Here is a 23125-nt window from a genome sequence, read left to right as displayed (position 1 = left end):
GAATTATAAAAATAAGTAAACTCATTCTTAATGTTGTCCACAGCTGGGACGCAGGTTTATACAGTACAACCTGACCTTGAGCTGGGTCATAGACCGTTGTTTCGCTTCTGCTTCTATAAACGGCACTATGAGATGCGTATACACTCTTTCATCATTAGGCGCCAGTAAATTATTTTCATAGTTTTCCATATGTTGTTACATCCATTTCACTTTAGTGTTACAGCAGTCATAGACCATTCTAAAAGTGCATCTAAATTCCAATTAACTGCTCAGAAGACGGAAGGAAGGTTAGACTTTAACGTCCCATTGACAACGATATCATTAGAGACGGAGCACAAGCTCGGATTCTTTCAAAGATGGGGAAGGAAGTCAGCTGTGTCTTTTCAAACTGCTCAGAGACAAACGCATGTGTAAATGCTATTGCACTACCAGTTTCTTATTAAATTAAATGGATCTTCAACTGTGTTGTTGGTGTTTCATTATGGCAAATATTGACGTTTCACTAGGGCAAATAAGTAGTATCAACAAATGCGTTCAATTATGCATAAATGGGAAGAGAGCAATGGGCCACATGAATTGCATACATTGAATAGAGGCTGTTGTAAGCTGCATTTCAGGAAAAAAATATTTGTTATCTAAGGCACTGCATCGTTTAAAGTAGTTTATTGTTACATTTATTGATAGTTTCTAGCATGTAGGCATTTATCTCATTAACTTTGCTAATATTTAATCTTTAACACGTATGTTTGCTTAATGAGAAAGAATATTACTTGTTAGGCTTGTTTTGGTGACAGAAAAATTAATGGTTTTCCAGTAGTAATTCACTTCTCTCTAACGTCTAACATCGTCAATACATCATCATTACACCAAAAGATAATGGCACCGGAGGGCAACTAAAATTTTCTCCCGTATTCCCTTGGAGCATTATCTATGTATGTATCTGTGGACCAGTTCAAGAACGGTATTTATATTTTATTTAATACTATCTGAGTGCCCGAGATTTCCCTGGATGTATTTATTTCAGTACTATTAGTTCATCTCCTCCTACCGCTCTCTCTGCCCGTCTCCTCCTTCCCTTATATCTCCTGACTTTTGTGTCATATAAGGATATGACTGTGTAGACACATTCATCAGCATGTGTGGATGCTGTCAGCAAAATGTGTTGTAAATAGAGTTAGCAGCAAAGAAGCAACAAATGTAAACGTCATAACATCATGCCTAATGCAACAGTTTTACTGCATGAACAGTGAAAATATAGTAAACGATAAAGTTTTTTCCTTTTATTATTTTGTATGGGAGGGGGGCGGGGTTGTTAGCAAGAAAAAGTTGTGTTAAGGTTTCAGGCTGTGTGTAAATTTGATTGCAACCCACTCAGTGTCCTCGCTCTCAAATACTGAATGAATGAAACATAAGCACCCGTTCGTCGTGGGCTACGCTGCTTTTTCACAGTCATACCCACCGCTTTAATAGGCAAGTGGTTCTTACCCCGACTGCGATTGTTTTCAGACAGTAACTGATGTGTGTGCCAAGTTTGCTTGAAATTGATCCTAGGGTTTCGGAGGAGACGTGGAACATACATAGAAGCATGCAAACATACACGCGTTTTTATACTATGTACGAATATCGTTTCTTTTTCATGATCAGCTTTCAATGAAATATAGCCTATACGGTGCCCCTAGGTACTAAGCTAAAGTTGCCAGTGAAAACGTCGAATCCGTCTATTAGTTTTGGAGATTAGCGTGTGCAGATAGACAAGAAAGTTATTTATAGAACTTTGAATCACGATCTCTTTTACTGTGATTCGATTTTGATGAGCTAAAGCCCTAAACTATGCTCAAATTACCGCTGAACATGTGTAAAGACAGACAGACGTGACGGTTTTATAGATTTCTTACAAGAATAGAAGCCGGCCGGGATGGCCGAGCGGTTCTAGGCGCTACAGTCTGGAACCGCGCGACCGCTACGGTCGCAGATTCGAATCCTGCCTCGGGCATGGATGTGTGTGATGTCATTAGCTTAGTTAGGTTTAAGTAGTTCTAAGTTCTAGGGGACTGATGACCGCAGAAGTTAAGTCCCATAGTGCTCAGAGCCATTTGAACCAAGAATAGAAGCGCGAAGGCAAGGTAAAATGTTCTCGGTTTGGTAATGAAAGGAAGTTTTATTACCTTAATGAAATGTGGTGCTGTCGAAAAATATTAAAAATTAAAGAGGACAGCGAAGTAAAGATTAGGTGAGAAAAGGAGTTTATGAAAGACGTTTCCTAAAAAGCGGACATCTGGTACGGCGTAGAGAAATACAGTTTTGCGCTGGAAGTAATAGAGAGGGGGAAACGCACTAGCGGAATATATGAAACGTATTAGAGAGGATGCTGGGTTTGGTAGTTGTATATAGATGAAATGATTAGTACAACATAAGAAAAGATGGACAGGATCAAACAAGTCAAAAGCTAGCTTTAAAAAACTCAAAAAAGGTATAGAGAGAGAAAAGAGAGGGAGAGAGAGAGCGAGTGAGAGAGAGACAGACAGAGGAGAAATAAAAGAAAGTGGTGGGTAGACAGAAAGAGAGATAATGGCACTCAATTGCTGCTGTACTGGACCTCTGTGGACAGAAGGCTTTTTCGAGTGCTGCAATGAATGCCGCTACTGGAGCTGCGGTGCTGTTGGTTTCGGGAAAGCGGCCAAAAGCCGACCCCCGCTGGTTACTCGGAATAGGCATGACGCCACTCTTTTTAATAACCGTGGCGCATAAAGCATTCGACCTTCCGAGCCAATAATTAAGACTCGCGCGTGTGGCAGCGATCAGGGCTCGTTTCCTGGAACCGCACGTAACGCCGCGAAACGAAGTCCCCCGCGGATCGTAACTCGCGCGGTACCCCTGCGCTAACGACTGTCCTTTTGTTACCGAGCTAGATTTATCTCCTTCAGACAGTAGACAAGGGCGCTGCAGTGTGCGTGCCCGGCTTCGGAAATTCGCCATCGCCGACGATGCTCCTCTGCGACCTCGCAAAGCATCTACGGAGGTTGCCGAAGGAGCGAACTTTCGTGGAAGGCTCGTTCCAGACGAGGACGCCGTCATTAACTCGAGCCCGGGGTAATATTCATTACAGTGCCGGCATTCTTCCTGACGACCGTATTGTACAGTAAATAGTTGGAAATTAATTTTCGGGGGTTCATTATTTCGCTCCTATTGTGGCGGGCGGGCTGACAGTGATTGACTGCATGCCGCGACCGCCATTCATCGCACTCAAGTAGGGGCTTGGCCCCTGTGCTGGGGATCGCAGGTGTTCAACTACGATTTCGGGATGAGCAAAACAAATATCACTCCCTCCTCCCCTGCTAGTAACTATACGATCCACGTGTTTAGGAAGCATATAATTATACGTAGCCTTAAAGTAATTGTAAGAGACGATCAAAAGGTTTTCCGTCTGAGGATGTTGGTGCAGCGTATAAGCAACGTAGCACGACTCCGAATTGGCTATACAGGGTGTTACAAAAAGGTACGGCCAAACTTTCAGGAAACATTCCTCACACACAAATAAAGAAAAGATGTTATGTGGACATGTGTCCGGAAACGCATAATTTCCATGTTAGAGCTCATTTTAGTTTCGTCAGTATGTACTGTACTTCCTCGATTCACCGCCATGATTTCATACGGGATACTCTACCTGGCTGCTAGAACATGTGCCTTTACAAGTAAGACACAACATGTGGTTCATGCACGATGGAGCTCCTGCACATTTCAGTCGAAGTGTTCGTGCGCTTCTCAACAACAGATTCGGTGACCGATGGATTGGTAGAGGCGGACCAATTCCATGGCCTCCACGCTCTCCTGACCTCAACCCTCTTGACTTTCATTTACGGGGGCATTTGAAAGCTCTTGTCTACGCAACCCCGGTACCAAATGTAGAGACTCTTCGTGCTCGTATTGTGGACGGCTGTGATACAATACGCCATTCTCCAGGGCTGCATCAGCGCATCAGGGATTCCATGCGACGGAGGGTGCATGCATGTATCCTCGCTAACGGAGGACATTTTGAACATTTCCTGTAACGGTGAAGTCACGCTGGTACGTTCTGTTGCTGTGTGTTTCCATTCCATCATTAATGTGCTTTGAAGAGAAGTCATAAAATGAGCTCTAACATGGAAAGTAAGCGTTTGCGGACACATGTCCACATAACATATTTTCTTTCTTTGTGTGAGGAATGTTTCCTGAAAGTTTGGCCGTACCTTTTTGTAACACCCTGTATAAGTACCAACATATAGGAAGGAGATTAGTTGACATTCATGTCCTTCCGACGCTCGTGCGTTATATGCGGAAACGTGAACTATGGCGACGTTATTACCAAATGCGTGCAAACACGACCAACGTGCTGTTATTGTATTCTTGGCTGCTGGAGGACAGATCCTGGTAGAAAGGAGAATTTGTGTGGGGCAGGATGTCTATGTAAAACCATATTGCGGAATGACGCACGAAGTTCTGAGTGTTGCTGCTTCATGATAACGCAAGTCCCTGGATCTCAAATGTCTACACTGACTCAAGTGGGAGACAATCGATCATCCACCCTATAGTCTTGATCTCTGCCCATGGGATTATCACGCCTTGGGTTCCTTAAAAAAAAACTTTGAAGAGTCGGTGATTGCTGTCGGACGAGGAAGGGCATCAGGCAGCTACGGATCTCTACGCAGCAGGACACAGTGTCTTACAAAACGGATATCTTCAAGCTGGTGCATCGATGGAATGATCGCATCAGTGCTCATGCTGATTCTGGTCTGTATTGGCCTTCGAACGGAAACTTTTGATCGCTCCTTATCGTATTGCGGAAACTCTGTGGTGACAACTCCTCCAGTCACCCTTTTTCTATAAAGCAGGACGAACATGTGAAATTATTATAACCAGGAACAAGAAATTGAAGGCGAAAATGGTGATAGATATGATAATGTGTCTTCCACAGCTCCAAAAGGGTCAGCCAAGTGAAATGTTTCTCATGGATGCGGAAAGAGTAAAAAAAGTCTGAAACATGTTTTAATTTCAAAGGTAATAATACACTTCTCACAAGACATGTAAATTTACGATATACTTGGGTGCATTTATAATCCTCAGGCTGTTCTAACCGTTTGAAAAAAATCTTACTTCGTTTGGATTTTACGTGAATAACTACGTTTTTTGTGAGCTTTTTTTGAAGGAAACTGCGGACATGCTTTAAACTTACACAAATCGGTTCAAATTTTGTACGAAGGTGGGTAAATGGATAAAGCCTAAATGAATTTTTTATCTAATAATCTTCGTCTATTGTCGAGATACGATGTTTTAAAGTCGAGCTAAATACAGAACGTCAAATTAGTCCTTACTGATTGGAATGCGCATAAACGATTTAAAGTGAATCAAGTAAATAAAGAAATCCATTTTAGAATAAAATTGAAAATTTACTTTCAAAAATCTGGGTTCATTTGCATTTTACGTGCAAAACCACATTTTTGTAAGTCTTTTTTGGTCCGACAACTCTATATTTCACAGTCGTGCGAACCGATTCAAATTTTGTAAGAAGGTAGACAAATGCATGTAATTAATGGGCAGTATGTTGTTTTATGAAAGCTTTGTCCGTTTCCACGATATAAGCGACACAGTTCGACAGGCAATAAAACAACTCTATGCCAGATCTGCCGTCGCCCGAATTAGTAAAAATCTACAGCAGTTGCCAAGCTGTTGGTGTCTAATGTCAAAATTACGGTAGAGTAAAATTTGGGAACCAGAGTGAAAAATGCTCTCATCATAGCACAAAAAGGGCGAATATATCCTGGGCAGAATTAGAGATGTAAAAGAAGGTAACAAGTTTTCCGACTTGTCTGGTAGCTTCAAAGATGTTTAAATCAAAATATCTTGATAAATTCGCGCTTTCTTACGATTTAACCCTATTTCCCCAGCGCAGTAGCTCTCCTACCCGAAAGGTGTTGGTAGTGCGTCTTGCAATTTACAGGCTAAAGTCCTCGCTAGCCACAGCAAAAACCACGCAGGCTGAGTCAGAAAGTATACACAGTTTTGGAATGACGTAAAAATTTGTTGAGATAACTTACAGAATCTGTAGAAGAGTCATTGTGTAGCAAAAAATTTCAAGTTTCAAGTAAAAGTGGCAAGTATCATTTTCGTTCGATGTGACCACCATCAGCGATGCGGCAAACATTGCAAGTCCCTGTATCTCAAATGTCTACGCTGACTCAAGTGGGAGACACTCGAGCATCCTCACTATAGTCTTCCCACACTCGTTGCAGCGTAACTTGTGCAACAGCAGCGTAGATTCGATTCTTCAGGTCAGCGAAATTGTTTGGTAGGGGAGGAACATACACACGGTCTTCAATGAAACCTCAGAGGAAGGAATCCAGTGGTGTCAAGTCAGGGAAGCGAGGTGGCCGTGCGAGTGGCCTTTCTCGGCCAATCCACCGACCTCGGAAGGGATTATTGAGGAAACTTCGAACTTCCGTCAGGAAATGAGGTAGTGTACCGTCTTGCTTTAATAAACTATACCATCTCGATCATTTTCGTCGATCTGTGAAATTAAAAAGTTTTCAAGTATATCCAAACAAAGTAACAGAATCATCAACAGCAGACGACCTTGTGATTTCTCTTGTCGTAGTAAACAACCCGTCTCAACAAAGTTCTTGTTCCAAGAGTAAATTGTGGGCCTGTTTGGAGGCACTTTAGCGTATTCGGTATTAAATTAATGCCTAGCAGTTGCTGTAGAGTTCGTTTCATGAAATCAAAACACACAGCGAGCATGCTGCGCACCAGTGAAAGCAACCATTTTAATTGTGCACTACGCTGCTTAAGGTTGTTTGCTACAAAACGACACGTGATTCTGCTGTAAGTTATCTCAATAAATATCTATATCGTTCCAAAGTTGTAAAGTCCTATTTGACTCAGCCTGCAAAATATCATCTGGCGAAAAGAATTAAAGTAATAGTTATTGGGGGGGGGGGGGGCTGGATGCTTTATATTATGTGATATGGGTACTAAAACTAACAAGTAAAAAAAGTACGAATATGTCAAGATGTTTTGATTCAAATGTCTCTGAAGGTACCAGATAAGTCGAAAAGCAGGTTCCGTTCCTTTAAATCGCCAACTCTCCCAGGACACATTCGCCTTTTTCGTACTGTGGTACCAGCAATTCTCGTTTTGGTTACTGTACAGCTGTCTGAGTTTGGAGAGCGCAAAGCTTACCCGTTGATGCATGTTGAGATGCACAGCCTCATGAAGCTGTGGCAGGTACTTGTCCCGCTAGTGCGGAATGTGTCCGCAGACAGCTGTCGGAGCAGCTGCTGGCAGCGCGAGTGTTCTCGGCCGTGTCCCTGATTCGTGGGAACCACCTCTCCGCGCCTCGCCGGCACAGACTGCCGCTGGCCAATTATACGTGGCACAGTGCTCCACGGGCATTCCTCAGCCTACCTCCGCCCCCGCCCACACCACACGCCCCCGTAAATTATACCGCCCGCTCCCCAGCGGCAGCACATCCCACAGGCCTGCATTCCGAAGAAGGGAAATCATTAGCTCCTGCCAGTCTAGGAGGCCTACAAACAACACTGCAGTAACGTCTTCGTACTCGTTTCGTTTTCGTATAAAGTTCGCAAAGTAATTAATTCTGTTCACTGTGCCGAAGCTGATAACCCTTCTGAGTAATAAATATTGTTGTAATCATCTGTTATGAGAACCTGTTTGAGAAAACATGTTATACATGCAATTACGACTTCAAAGGGCTACATACTCGTATATTGCTTTCTTGCGTTTGCGTTCCGGTACATACAGTATCTATATGTGCTGTGAGGAAAAACGGTTCGACTACGAATAACTGTTGAAAAAATTGGAAATTGCTGGTAAGTTCCTATGGGACCAAGCTGCCGAGGTCATCGCTTACTCTAACTTAAACTAACTTACGCTAAGGATAACACACACACACACACCGATGCCCAAGGGAGGATTCGAACCTCCGACGGAGGAAGCCGCGCGAACCGAGGCAAGGCGCCAAGACCACTCGGCTACCCCGCGCGGCTAACTGTCGAAGACAGTGAAGACATATCGTAGAGGTTGCTAATGTGCCGCGTGTCGTTTGAGGTTCGATACAGAGAAATATTTTTTTAATTTTTGAACTAACTGTTTAATGAATGTTAGAAGATAAATGTAACAAATTGCTGTAAAAACGTCGTTTTATGTTCACGCCTGCTTGACACCGGGGACATTACAGACGGAGCTCAGCTCGGATTGTTTCGAAGATGGGGAATGAAATCGACCGTGCCTTTTGAAAGAAAGCATCAAGGCATTTGCCGGAAGCGATTCATGGAAATCACGGGAAACCTAAATCTGGATAGTCGGATGCGTTTTTGAACCGGTCTTCCTCCCAACTGCGAAACCATTTTGCTATCCACTGCGCCCCCTCGATCAGTACACCAGTTAAGGAGTCAGCGTCTTAGGCTTTGGATAACAGCGGTTCTTCCCCGAGCACACTACACCTGATTATCAGGCGGCAGATGGGAACCCCTTACAACTGAATAATAAAATAAAATTTACCAAATCCTGCGTAAACGGACCCCGTATTGAATGGGATAAATCCTAGCGAAAAGAAGAGGACTGAGTTGTATTCGTGGTGAGATGCAAGGGTTGGACAAAAATATGGAAACAGCAAAAACACAATGCATTAGCATGCCTAATACGATGTAGGGAACCCGTTGGGATTCAAAACAGATTCCAGTGATCCCCGAATGGATAAATAATACAAGTCCCGTATGTGTTTGTGTGAATTTCTAAGGGACCAAACTGCTGAGGCCAGCGGTCCCTAGACTTACACACTACTTAAACTAACTTATGCTAAGAACAACAAACACACCCATGCCCCAGGGAGGACTCGAACCTCCAGCGGGAGGGGCCGCGTAGTCAGTGACATGCCGCCTCAAACAGCGCGGCCATCCGCGCGGCAAGTCTTATATGGTTTCATACCATTCTTCCTGCAAGATAGTTGCCAGTTCTGGTAACGATGATGGAAGTGGATAGCGATCACGTAGCCTTCTCTCCAAAGAAGACAACAAAGGCACAAAAAATTGAAATGTGGTAACCATGGCGGCCAGGAGAGGTGCGATAACTCATCTTTGCTCTCACAAAAGCAGTACTGGAAGATGCGAGCTGTGTGAACGGGGCCCCTGCCTTCTTGGAACACAGCATCACCGTTGAGGAAGAAACACTGTACAACAGGATGGACCTTCTAAACCAAAATGGATAAATAATCCTTGGCAGTTATGCGACCTTGCGGATTAAACGTGGGATCCGTGAAATATCACAGTATGGCTTACCAGATCATCACCCGAACACTTGCTGTGTTTCATTTTTGGGATGTAAAGTTGTCCAGAAGTTGGAAAAAGTGGAAAACAACACTAACCTGACGAAATGTCATCCTTCCACAGCTCCATAGTTCAGGTTTTATGGCTTCAGTAGCACGTTCTCCTGTTACGGGCATATGTATCACTGATGAGCGGTTTCTGATTTCCAGTCCGCCCTGTCATTCTCTGCTTATGGAGATCCATTCGTGTTGATTTGGTGCTGACAGAGCACGCGAGTGCGACATTTAGTTCTGGAGTGAATTTTGCCTCTGTCGTTCTGTCATTTTTCATTAAATGCTGTGCAATGACCGTACTCACTCAACACACACGTTTGTTTGCGTTGTGACTTAACGAATGATTGTTTTCAGATTTCCCTGCATAAGGTATAAAACTTCGATAGTGTGCTCTCTTGAAACACCAAACACTTCGGCTACGTTAGTTACGGAAGCGCGCACAATACGAGCACCAACAATCCGCCAGTGTTCGAATGCACTGAGCTCCGAGATAACACTCTCACAAGTACACATAACGCTGCTCTCACTGCGACTGACACTTGCAACGTACTGAGGAACACAGGTACCTTTCGTCATCAAATACAACAACGCAACATACAGGCTTGGGTATCATCTGCATTTACGTTCAGCCATGTATTTCTCGAGGTGTTTACATATTTTTGTCCAACCACATTATTATCGAAGTATAATACGAAATCGCGGTGAAAAAAACTTTTATTTATCGATGAATTCATGCGTGTGTGGCAGTGAAGTCCTACCTGCTTTGAGTGACTCTATTTGCCATATACAGATGAATGTATAGATTAATAAACGTTCTTCTTATCATCATTACTTATTACACCCCGGTTACACATTGCCACGAATGTGTCGTTATTGTTATTGTTTTCGTTACTAAAGGAACATAACTCGTTGTGGCAATACAAGTGGAAAATTAGGAAAACGGGTGAAGAAATTTGATGCGAACAACGGACATCTAGTCCGGCGTCTTAGTAAGTTGCGCCAACGCCGCTTCTCGATAGCTGGCGCTCTCTTTTGCTAGAAATTACAGTTTCGCTCTGCGAAAATGCGGGTTCGGTAGTTTTGTTACAGTACATAAGTTATGCAGTAAATGGTAGGAGTAGTGTTAGTATTGGTAGCACTGGTAGAAAAAATCACATAAATTAGTTTGTGAGAGAGAACCTGGTAGCTAACGACTTCTGTTTGTTGTTTTCTTGTTTTGCACATAACTAGAACGGTATATCGTTAGTGTTAGTCCATTGTTATTTTATATCTTTTCAAAATATAATTTACATTTTAGAAGAAAGTCAGTTGATCGCGTAACATCAGCGCTTTTGTGTAACCAATACAATTAATTGTGACGCAAACACGGTTTATATGCTCAAACATAAAAATTTACGTAATTACTGATGTTATTTCGTACTCGGTAGAATGTTCTTCGTCATGATCAGGGGCAGGAGTTTCTTATTATGATCTACGAGTGGGAAAGTTGTTTATGAATAACCGAAACGTATGTTATATAAGCTCGGCAAAATATAGAAGCAATATCTGGTACGTTTTTGTTCTGCGTTATTTTTATGTTATCTTTTTTTTTCTTTTGGCGGAATTCCTTTTTCGAGCGCTATAGATTTATTGTTTTCTGTTTTTACCGTAACTTCCCTCTGTTTCACGTTACAAATCACTTGATACGCTTTATTTTTACTTTGTATTGTATTGTACTGAAGTGGGGGCCTAGAAATGACAGAGAGGATTCGTCCCCACCGTAGTCTCAGTGGTACACAACCCCTCAACCCTCCGCCGCCCCAGACCGAACCAAGGGTTATTGTGGGGTTCGGATCCCAGTGTGCACCCACCCCCCTCGCCCTCCGGGAACGTCTCACACCAGACGAGTGTAATCCCATTGCTTGCGTGGTAGAGTAATTATGGTGTACGTGGCATACGTGGAGACTGCGCAGCAATCGCCCACATAGTGCAACCTAGGCGAAATAAGGAGAATCAGTTCGCATTTGCCAACGCAGATGGAAAACCGCCTTAAAAACCATCCACAGACTGGCCGGCACACCGGACCTCGACACTAATCCGCCGGGCGTATTCGAGCGGAGGACCGGCACGCCTTCCTGCCCGGAAAGCAGTGCGTTAGACCGCACAGCCACTCGGGAAGGCTTTTTTTTACTTTACAAAAATGTTCAAATGTGTGTGAAATCTTATGGGACTCAACTTCTAAGGTCATCAGTCCCTAAGATTACAGCCGGCCGGAGTGGCCGAGCGGTTCTAGGCGCTTCAGTCTGGCAGCGCGCGACCGCTACGGTCGCAGGTTCGAATGCTGCCTCGGGCATGGATGTGTGTAATATCCTTAGGTTAGTTAGGTTTAAGTAGTTCTAAGTTCTAGGGGACTGATGACCTCAGATGTTAAGTCCGATAGTGCCCTGAGCCATTTTGAACGTAAGCTTACACATTACCTAACCTAAATTATTCTAGGACAAACACACACACCTATGCCCGAGGGAGGACTCGAACCTCCGCCGGGACCAGCCGCACATTTCCTGACTGCAGCGCCTCAGACCGTTCGGCTAATCCCGCGCGGCTCTACTTTACAGACAGGAGAACAACTATACAGAACAAAAATATTCCGTAGATCATGCGGCTAATTATAATCCTCACTCTGTTTTTAGACAGTTCACCGATTCCGGTTTCTAGGGTAATCTAACAGGACCTTGATTGCATACACAAACAAAGCGCTCGAAATGAAGTAACGCTCGATGGCTATACAACAGACCAAACGTACAGATAACGCGTTTACGACATTTTTAACTGACCAATGCTTACTTATAACAGTCTCCGGTAGCCTACGTTAGTTTTAAAACTCTACTCATAATACATCGAACCTTCTGAACTTCTCAGAAAGGCCTGAGAAGCGCATCCTTCTAGAGCAGCATTCGTTATATGTAAATATGTACTGCAGTCGTGCGAAGGATGAGCAGATTCGGTGACCCGCTGGGCGTGTACTTCCGTCGTAAAACAATTGAGTTGTCCTTTGTACTGATTATGAAATCTCATTCTGTCACACAAACTGCTCAGATTTGCTTTTATTTGGGAACAAATCCTAATCGTAGCTTGCGCGACTCGATATTTTTGTTGTTTTATATATCTCGACAAAAAATAACACCTCGCGAAGCTGCTCCTGAGTGCACGCCGTCACTGGCGAATATCTCGAGGATCTGTCGACAGCGCTGCGTCAGCGGCGCTGCTCCGCGTTCCAGCCTGGTGTTTATGGACACGCCGCTAACATCGGCGATGCCCGTCCAGGCCGTGGAGTGCGTGTCGCGGCCAGTCCCCACGCGCGCTGCGCGCTGCCCACGGCCCGTCCCGTCCCTCTAACTCCTGGAATCGGTGGGTCGGAGGGCACAGATAGAGGGCGCACGCTACGCCACGCCACGCCACGCAACGGCCGGCTTGTGTGGTGTCTGCTGACAAGGCCGGCGCGCCGCGGCGCTCGCCCACGAGCCTGCTAACGCCAGCGCCCGCTCTGTGCCCCGGACAGCCGTATAATAGCGGCCGCTGAATAAAACCTCGCCACGGCGTGAATACCGCAATTTGCCTCCGCTTACACACCTCTGTGTAAGATATTGTACGAGCCCACAAAGCCCCACCGTCCAGGTACGCACGGAATTTCAAAATATCAATCTAAACCCGTATTCGATGAAAGGAATTACAATTTTTATTTCGTAATCACCGCGCTGAAAATTTATATTATCACGTAATATTCACCGCAAAATATGCAGGAATGGTTCCCGTGGCTCAGTTATCGTCCTTAAATTCTATTACGATCCATTCTTCCTCTATTCGTTAAAATTGCAGGCCAACACATATTTTGCTGTCAGTATCACGCAACCGGCAAAAAATTGTTGAATAACCAATGATTGTTCTATAATCAAGCTCCTACTACTCATTTATTTTTTCGTTTCTTTGTTCATTTCTCCATTTCATGAAACTATCACTCGGTGTGGAGTAGGTATTACATCGAACAGCACGAGCATGACAACCTTCGTTTATAAATAGAGTAGGAAAAACTTTCAGAAAATATTGTAAGTAGAGAAATCCAAATCGCTGCTATGTTTAGAGTATTCAGTGCTTTATTTGTTTGCTATAGGCCTATTTCGGCAACACTGCCGTTTTATAGCTGTCTGCGGGTAATACACTTTTAAGGCAAAATATTATGACCACCTGCTTAATATCTTCTTTGCTCGTCTTTGGAAGGAAATATGCCCACATCATGGACTCTGTGATCAGTGGTCTGACAGTTTGTTGGTAGGTTTGTAGAGGCATATGACATTAGATGTCTACGCACAGGTCATGTAATTAGCATAAATAACGGGCCGATCACTTTCGTACGCAGTGATGGCGCAAGATAGGATTTACGTCTGGCGAATTTGGTCGCCGAGACATCAACGTGAGTTCGCTATACTGCTCCTCAAACGACTGTACCAGGGTTCTGGCTCGGAGACACGGGCAATTGTACTGCTCAAAGATGACATTGCCGTCGGGGAAGACATCAAACATGAAATCATGCAGCTGTCAGCGTATCTTCGATTACTACCACAGGTCCCATGCAAGCGCACGAAAATGTCACCCATAGCATAATACTGCTCCCATCAGGTCAGCTATAGTTCACATCTACTTGTGAGGATTACGAGTTTGATGATATTTATACGATTTATCCTATACTGTTTTAGTACAGATTTTAGATAAAGCAGTACTTAGGGACCAGGTCGAAAGTACACATTCAAGTTGTGGTCCTGTGCATGTGGATATAACGAAGTCTCAGCAACGTTTTGCAAACTCATGCTCCTCAGCGGACTTTTGGGATGCTGCTCAAATTTCAGGTGTATAGCAGATATTTCAAACAGTCTCGAAGTATTTGGGGTAAACTACCCACGTCATTGGAGTGATAGACTCGGCTTCTAGCCTGTAGTCCACCAACTAAGCTTAGCAGGTTGGTTCAAATAGCTCTGAGCACTATGCGGTCATCAGTCGCCTAGAACTTAGAACTAATTAAACCTAGCTAACCTAGGACATCACACACATCCTTGCCCGAGGCAGGATTCGAACCTGCGACCGTAGCGGTCGCTTAGCAGGAAGTAGCACCACTTTGAAATCATATCAAGATCTGATTGAATATTTTTACATCTTTTTTTCAGTACTTCATAGTACATTGTTGTTCATGTGCAAAGGGTCTGATGTTACTGTTGATACCGTCTGCCAAGTCATTGATATGCAATATAACCGGCAAGGATCACAACACGTTTCCTGTCGATGAGTTTCCATCTCAGATAATATGCTGCGTGCTCCCAACCAAGAACTACTTGGTCCAGCCACAAATTCCGTTTGATGTGGTATACGATGGTACTTCGGCTAATAGTTTTTGCTTTCCTGTTAAGTGCTTTTCAGAAGTGAAAAAATACCACATCTACCTGTCTCTTGGTACATGTCATTTACAATCTATGCAACCTTAATTCCTGTAGAATAATTTGAATACTTATTTATTTCTTGTTGCTGACAAATTAAACCTGCACTTTCTTATATCTAACGCAGATTATATATTACAAATTGTAACTGTACAAGTATTAAAATATGCATTCACATAAATTTGGTATTGAATAAATTTGATACAGCTAAAATAATCTATTTTAAGATTTAACTAAATGCACCATCTTATACGAGTTAGTTTACTGCTCGCTGTTGCGCTTGCCTAGGCTCTATGGCTTGCAGATATTTTTTTTGTTTTTATTTAATCGAATTTTTATGTTGTTCACAAACTGCAACACCTTCTAAGTTTCTCACTTAATTAAGGCCTTATAAGCATGGTCTTTTTCGAATTTACTTCTGATCAAAAAGCGATTCTGGTATCTGGAGATCAAAGTTTTTTTATCATTCTTTTTGCGTTCTTGTGGAAATAATTCTATAGCCGCTTTCATCCCCTAACAAACATTGCTTTATATCTAACCGAGAAGTGTTGCTTAAAAATTTTCATCACCTACTGCACTCCCGTAGGGGTTGAATTTCCAGAAACACTGCAAAGCGTATTTTTTTTTTAATTCTGCACAAGAAATCAAGTACCAGTTATCATAGATGTAGCCTTAAAAACCTTTAGTAGCTCTTTAGTAATTATTTATTTTCAAAAAACTTCGACCCTTTATTTTACCCCCTTAGTGGCTGAATTTCCAAAAATTCTGAAACACGTATTCTTTTTCATTTTCTGACTGAGAAACTAAATAACAGTTTCCGTAGTTCTAACTTCAAAAATCCCTTAATAGCGACATATTTTGAAAAGGCCTTTCATCACTTATTTCGGGCCCTTAGGAGTGGAATTTCGGACAATCCCTTCATAAACGATGCCTACAGTATGAGAGCCACACCCTCCACAAACTTCAAGTTTCCGGCCTTATCGGTTTTGGGCTGGGCGATGATGAGTCAGTGAGTCAAGACATTGACTTTTATAGATAGAGATTATGGCCTGGTATTGCTGGAGCATTTGATGCTTTGGCATTACATGCTATACTTCAAGAAAAACAAAGTACAACTACTTCACTGTGGCTATAAACTATTTTACTGTAAAAAAATAATGAATTACTCTGTCCAGTGTTACAGTGTCGAATCCATTTTCTTAGTAAGAAATTATTTTATTTGACTGAGAGTGAGAAGAACAAACTACTGTTTGTCCGGACAGGCGTTGACGAGCTGGCTGTTTGTGCGTGTTGCAGGTACCAGTTCTTCCTGCAGGTGAAGCAGGACATCCTGCAGGGCCGGCTGCCTGTCACGTTCGACCTGGCGGCCGAACTGGGCGCCTACGTCGTGCAATGTGAGTACCGCCGCCACCACTTGCTGCCAGCTGCTCGCTCTCGCCTCGCCACGTCTCCGTCTGCACTTAACATCCAGGGGTGTGACTGGGGTAACCAGGGTATTCTTGCACTCTGCCCCAACGCCCTCTCTCCTATCTATCTTTTGTTTTGTTTAATCATCACCGCTGCCTAACATTCTTTTATGTTTCTTCTTCTTTTTTTATGATACAAATTCAAAATATATAAAACACACAGTCCAAAGAACCACTGCTTGCAGCAGTACCGCGGTTCCGTCTTCCATACTGCATTGCCGATCATTAAAAAGCCATGATAAGCAAAACAACTGACTTTTCGTTGCGTTGGTTCTTGTGTAACGAGAGGGCTCCGTCTAGTAGCTGATAAAAATCAAGGGCGTCTCTGTACCGTGGAGAGTTAGCTTTTATGTAACTGTTGCTCAGCACAGTCCAATACGAACCTCCTCATGATTTCCTTTCATACATCTCCTCCTTCTTATCGTTTCAGCATACTCCAACATCCCTTCTTCTTCCCCCCTCCCACTTCGTCCTTCCTTTTCTCATTTTCTTCTGAATTTTTTTTCCTCACAAAACTGCGTCCTGGCAGAAAGGGTGCCCAGGGCACGCACCCCATCTGCGACTCCCTATTTACGCCACTGCATACGATTTTATTGTTGGTGTACGTCTTGATGCAGTGAATGTTAACTCCTAGATCATCGAAATGATTTTTTCGAAATGGTGTGGAATGACTCAGTTTAAAGTATGTGTATACATGATTAGCTACAACAATGAACATATTTTTCAGTCCTACTCGTGAAGGCCCTACTAAAAAATAATTTTTTTAACTCACAAATTGTCATCAGCTTCACTGATGAGACCTCTTGATGAACATTTTGAAATACAAAATCTTTAGTGCTGCAGCTAGATAAGCGTCTCGTCCGGCTAAACGTGTTAATCGAGCTACAAGCATAAAGTGTTCCGCTTCTCAGACCTTATTCACCATCAGCGACGGTCCTTCAGAAGGCACAACGTAGTCGACGCCAGTCTTTCAAATATTATTCACACTTCCTCGAACTGTAACCCTGGCTAATGATTCCCTGTCCCTGCATGCTGTATTCATGTAGACAAGAGCGACTACATAATATATATCGTTTTGAAAGTGTAGGTCGTGGCCTTAGGCGTTCTGCCCAACATTTCATCTCCGCTGCTTCGAAAAAGTAATACTTCGAACACAAACTTGAAAAGAGCACGTATAACGCGTTGAAAGAAGAGTAGATAGAAATATGATACTACAGATGCCATCAATATCAGTATCCACATCTGTTCGTCAGATGATCGTGTTTACCATATTGGCTATGCGACAGACGACACCTGACGCCCATGATAAGAAAGTGGTTCAGTTAGCACCAGAGAATAGGTGCCACAACACCCTCCTGATTCGGCTCAGTTTCTTCGCGTACCTACTCTTTCCCTGTAACCAGTTAAGTAACTATGTGCAAGACAGTAAGCGAAGTGAAACATTAGTCTCATGCACTTAGTAAAAGATAATAGCTTGCAGATATAACTGAGTTTATATTCACTTGGAGAGTTACTGTATCATTCGAAGATTGCTCAGGCGATGCATGTATGAGTTTTTAATCTTTACCTTTTTCGCCATGGTATAACGAGCAGACTGTGTAACGACTTCACTTCGGAGCGAATTTGTATAATTGTGTAGCTACTTTTAATTTCCATAATTAAAAATAATTGTACACGTTACCTCTTTCCATGATGATCTTTGATCAGTTGCGATCTACTCTGTACGTACACCTATGAAATAAGATACCAAATACCATAAAAATAAACGTAAATTGAAGATTTTACAGGGAGCGATACTAAAACAATTTCAGCTGTTTAAGCCATCGCTTCTATTAAAGTATTCGAATTACTGGTTTCTCGAAGTGATTACCAACTGAGAATTTAAACATATATCCGTACATTCTTATACTGTCTCAGGAAGTGGGAGACAAACGTTAATCAGGGACTTATACATCTAGCCACGACCTAAAATGCAAATACCGTACATGACCCATGAAGTATACAAGCTTTCGTTGTGTGGATACCTGCGCTTCATCGAAGAGCAATTTCTTTTTGTTGTGTACCACAGCCGTGAATTTCTTAAAGACAGTGTCATGGTTCCACCTTGGCTGTTACTTAATTAACCAGTATTTTCTTCACTAAGTTTCGCATGATTGGCCACTTTCGGCCTTCTAGGCCATTTTCATTATCAGTAACATATAATATCTCTGACTGTAGCTCTTGAGCATTGCGAATAATGCTGAAACTGGCCGATTGTACGATACGTAGTATATTGTGTAAATTGAAGGTGGAGCGGGAGGAGGGAGGGAGGCAGCTGCGTCGGGTCTTCATGCGGAATCAGCGACGATGAGTGAAAAATGTGTGCTAGACCGGGATTCAAGCTCGTGATTTCCTGCTTGCTAGGCAGAGGCGTTAGCCACTGCGCCATCCGGACACAGTGTTTATCGCAGTTTCATGGGCTATTTCGGCACGCCTCCCAGCCGAGCTACATTCTCACCTGGTGCCACCTGTCCGGAATCCCCGTCCATGTCCTCCAGGACCGCTACTCTGAGAGTCCTGCAGGAGGTCGAACGGCCGGCCGCGATGGTCTAGCGGTTCTAGGCGCTCAGTCGGGAACCGCGCGACTGCTACGGTCGCGGGTTCGAGTCCTGCCTCGGGCATGGGTGTGTATGATGTCCTTGGGTTAGTTAGGTTTAAGTAGTTCTAAGTTCTAGGGGACTGATGACCACAGATGTTAAGTCCCATAGTGCTCAGAGCCATTTGAACCATTTTTTTGAGGTCGAACATAATCGTGCATCTACACTGAACGTGGTGGATTCGTTGCCCATCGAGGCGAATCAGTTATATGAATGCGTGGTGTCTGTCCTTTCGAATACGTCCACGCGTTCTTAGAAATGTAATATAGTAAACACTGGTTAATTCACTAGCAGCCGATGTGGAATCAAGAAAATAACTTCACTGAAGCATCATTGGCACTCTGCCAGTTCTCTTTCTTCTCCTTTATTTTTGGCTGTACAAGTAATGAAGCGAGGCCATTTCCACATTTTTAGTTCTTAAGATATTCATCACTGTTTGGATACTCAACTTATTACAAGACTAAGAGAAACAAAACGGAAACGTACGTTGCTGGCAAGAAAAGTTTCTGCAGTTTCAGGGCCGCCGCGCAAATCGGACACAGGATAAGCAAGTGGCTGCATTGCCAGTTTCCCATCTCTCCAATTTCCGATTCTGAGTAAACGAAGTGTGCAGTGTACGTCTTCAAGATCCTGCGACCTGATGTGAAAACGTCTGGATGGATACATGTTCGTAGAGTGCGTATACCCGGAGGTTCGTCAGTTCTTGTATTCAGTTTCCGCAGCCAGGCCTCCCGTTTCGAAACCTGTCCACGCCAATGCTTTCTCGCGCGGGATTGACCCCTCTAGCTGCACTCAACGGTACAACTCCCTATTTCACCGTCACTGATTCGGTCCGCGTACGCTGCTAGTTAATAAGAACGTGCTCTGCATTACGCGAAGCCGCGTTGCGACGACTAGCCATTTACGGCAGAACACGCTCAACCGGGCGATAGCTGACGCTAATGCTTCCCAAGTACGACAGTCATTACTCTCTCACTACAAGCGCTCAATACTTCAGATTGTACGCGGCTTTGTGATTCGATATGAGTGTTACAGATATTTACGTGGAGGAGCGGTGTAACTCTGAGAACAGGCGCGCCGTTGATATTCCTGCAGCTCTCTGCCCCCACCGCCTCCTGCCTCTGACGCAGACTGTGCATCAGCCACCGCGGCAATAAACGCGACAGTGCGGGGCGTTTGTTATTTGCACGCGCGACTTTTAGCTCGCCACTAACGACTAGCAAGAGTGGGTCGCTCGTAAAGTTCAGGGGGACGGAGAACGGCAAGTCCCTCCATCTTAACGTATTGCGAGGAGAATTGTTTCCTTGCTTTCATATGCCAGTGGTTCGAATGCAGTAGTGCAGCGTGTTCCATGGAGTTCTAAAACCACTATCACTCAGAAAACTGTACATATTCAGAACGCAGCGAGTTTGAAAGACTCGGTGCTTTCTATAGCGTTCAGATATTAGGCAGCGTAGTAAACCTGTATTTATTTCAGTGTGACTACGTCTTTTGAAAATCGGTCGCCTCGTCCTCCTTGCTGTCGCGCCTCCACACGTCCTCTAGCACTGTGGCAATAAGGAGACAAGCAAGGAGCGAGAGAGAAGTACCAGAGCTACTCTGAACAGCATCGCATGTGGACATTGTGGGGCCGGCCGGTGTGGCCGAGCGGTTCTAGGCGCTTCAGTCTGGAACCGCGCGACCGCTACGGTCGCCGGTTCGAATCTTGCCTCGGGCATGGATGTGTGTGATGTCCTTAGGTTAGTTAGGTTTAAGTAGTTCTAAGGTCTAGGGGACTGATAACCTCAGATGTTAATTCCCATAGTGCTCAGAGCCATTTGACATTAAGGGAATTTTGTTTCAGAACCTCTAGAAATCGACTGCGTAACTTCGGCTGGCCGAACACGTCCACCCTCCGACCCTAATCTACATGTGCTGTACACTTCAGAGTAGTGTTTCCTGTCCTTTATTCATCTTCGCTCAATTTCTCTTCGCTCGCAGCCTTACTATACGCCCGCGGGAGGTCGGACATTATTGGGCATCTGCAATGAAAGATCGATATGGCGTTAGGCGGTATGTTACGAGGGCTGTTCTTTGTGTAAGGTACTATCGGTCGTGAAATGGAAACTACAGTGAAAATCAAAATACTTTTATTTGCAATAACTACTTTTCTACATAGTCGCCGCTCCGACGTATACGTTTGTCGCAGCATTGCAGCAACTTTCCAGTACCCTCGTCATAGAAGGCAGCAGCGTGTGCTTTCCGCCAATTCTATACGCTAATCTGCAGCATGTTGCCTGAGCCACAATGTTGTCTCCGTAGCCAGGAGTTCATGCAAGAGGGAGCCAAGCCCGGGCTGTATAGTGGCCAATCAAACACTTCCCATGGAAAACGCTGCAGGAGTGTCCTCAATGCCTCTGCAATGTGCTGCCGAATATTGTCGTAAAGAAGGAAATGCATGATAATTATGTGGGCTGCATGAAATAAGGCGAAATCTCTCACAGGGACTCAAACTTAGTGGAAGACCTCTCACTGTAGTGCAGAACCGAAACGAGCCATGTGACGCGATCGACGGGCATACCAAAGACACAGTCCAACACATATATGTAAAGCTTCGTCGGCTTTTCACTATGGTTTCCATTTAGCAGTCGATCGGATCTTACTTTCCGAATAGCCCTCGAATATAAGTACTGTGTCTCGTGGTCCGCCCGATTAGCTGAGCGGTCTAACGGTTTTCCGGAGTGGGAAGGAGCGCCTCGTCCCCGGCACGAATCCGCCCGGTGGACTTGCATCGAGGGCCGATGAGCCGGCCAGTCCGTGGATGGTTTTTAGGCGGTTTTCCATCTGCCTCGGCGAATGTGGGCCGGGTCCCCTTATTCCGCCTCAGCTACACTATGTCGGCATTTGCTGCGCAAACAAGTTCTCCACGTACGCGTACAGCACCCTTACTCTACCACGAAAACATAGGGGTTACACTCGTCTGGTGTGAGACGTTCCCTGGGGGGACCCGCCAGGGGCCGAACCGCATAACAACCCTGGGTTCGGTGTGGGGCGGTTGGAGGGGTGAGGTGGACTGCGGTAGTCGTCGTCGTGTTATGGACCACTGTGGCTGCGGCGGGGACGGTGACTTTCCGCCGTTTCTTGGTCCCCGGTGAACATACAACATACAACTGTGTTTGGTCTTTGCCGGCCGGAGTAGCCGTGAGGTTCTAGGCGCTGCTGTCTGGAGCCGAGCGACCGCTACGGTCGCAGGTTCGAATCCTGCCTCGGGCATGGATGTGTCTGATGTCCTTAGGTTAGTTAGGTTTAAGTAGTTCTAAGTTCTAGGGCACCGATGACCTCAGATATTAAGTCCCATAGTGCTCAGAGCCATTTGAACCATTTTTTTGAATCCTGCCTCGGGCATGGATATGTGTCATGTCCTTAGGTTAGTTACGTTTAATTAGTTCTAGGTTCTAGGCGACTGAAGACCTCAGAAGTTAAGTCGCATAGTTCTCAGAACCATTTTGTGTTTGGTATTTTGGCCGTATATTATATAGGTACGGTGCCTGTTCTTTTAGACATACATATCCCAGAGAACGGTCACCTTCATAATACATGCCCCTGACGGCATATCGATCTTCCAGTGCAGATGCACAATAATGTCCGACCTCTCATGGAAGCACGGTAGGGCTGCGAGCGAACAAGAGTTGTGGACAGGGGAAACTACTATGAAGTCTGCTGCATGTGGCGATTTGGGTCGGAGGGTGGACGTGCTCGGATAGTCGGTCCGCCATTGTTTCTCATGCGTCAGCATTGAGTTATTTCGGTATCCCAGTGTAGCAAAAATCAGACATTTCTTTGGTCAACTACATTGTTCTTTGTTTCTGTCGCTTTGCACGTACCGTGGTAGTGACACTGTGTCTTAGGTCTGTTCAGCCTACGAAGAAAAACATAGGACACAAACACAAGAATAGCGTCGGTTGCTACAGCTATATGTCCTTATGGTTTATGTCCTTTTTCGCCCTTGTTCTAATTCCACGCTCCTACGACATTAATCTGCAACGGGCTTTAGTTGTGCGTTCCTTACTTCATCGCTAAAAAGCCTAACAAGCCGGACTATAATACATAAGGCCGGACACGGCCGTAAAACGTTGGACATGTGTGGCTAAAGTCGTACCTGGCAACCCAAAAACCGAGTAGCGCGCTTCTGACTGGTTTGATACGCCCAGC

At 44.4% G+C, this 23125-nt stretch overlaps 1 protein-coding gene across 1 annotated transcript in view; it reads left to right on the top strand.

The window, feature by feature from the left end:
* Positions 1 to 23125, top strand: part of LOC126088353 (band 4.1-like protein 4) — a 561066-nt gene that overhangs the window by 180303 nt on the left and 357638 nt on the right. Inside the window, exon 5 of the mRNA XM_049906490.1 lies at positions 16129 to 16226. Coding sequence (XP_049762447.1) covers positions 16129 to 16226 — 98 coding nt within the window. The remainder of the gene's footprint in view (positions 1 to 16128; positions 16227 to 23125) is intronic.

The sequence above is a fragment of the Schistocerca cancellata genome, chromosome 6 (genome assembly GCF_023864275.1).
Source record: "Schistocerca cancellata isolate TAMUIC-IGC-003103 chromosome 6, iqSchCanc2.1, whole genome shotgun sequence".
NCBI lineage: Eukaryota > Metazoa > Arthropoda > Insecta > Orthoptera > Acrididae > Schistocerca > Schistocerca cancellata.
This window is presented reverse-complemented; position numbering and strand designations above follow the sequence as displayed.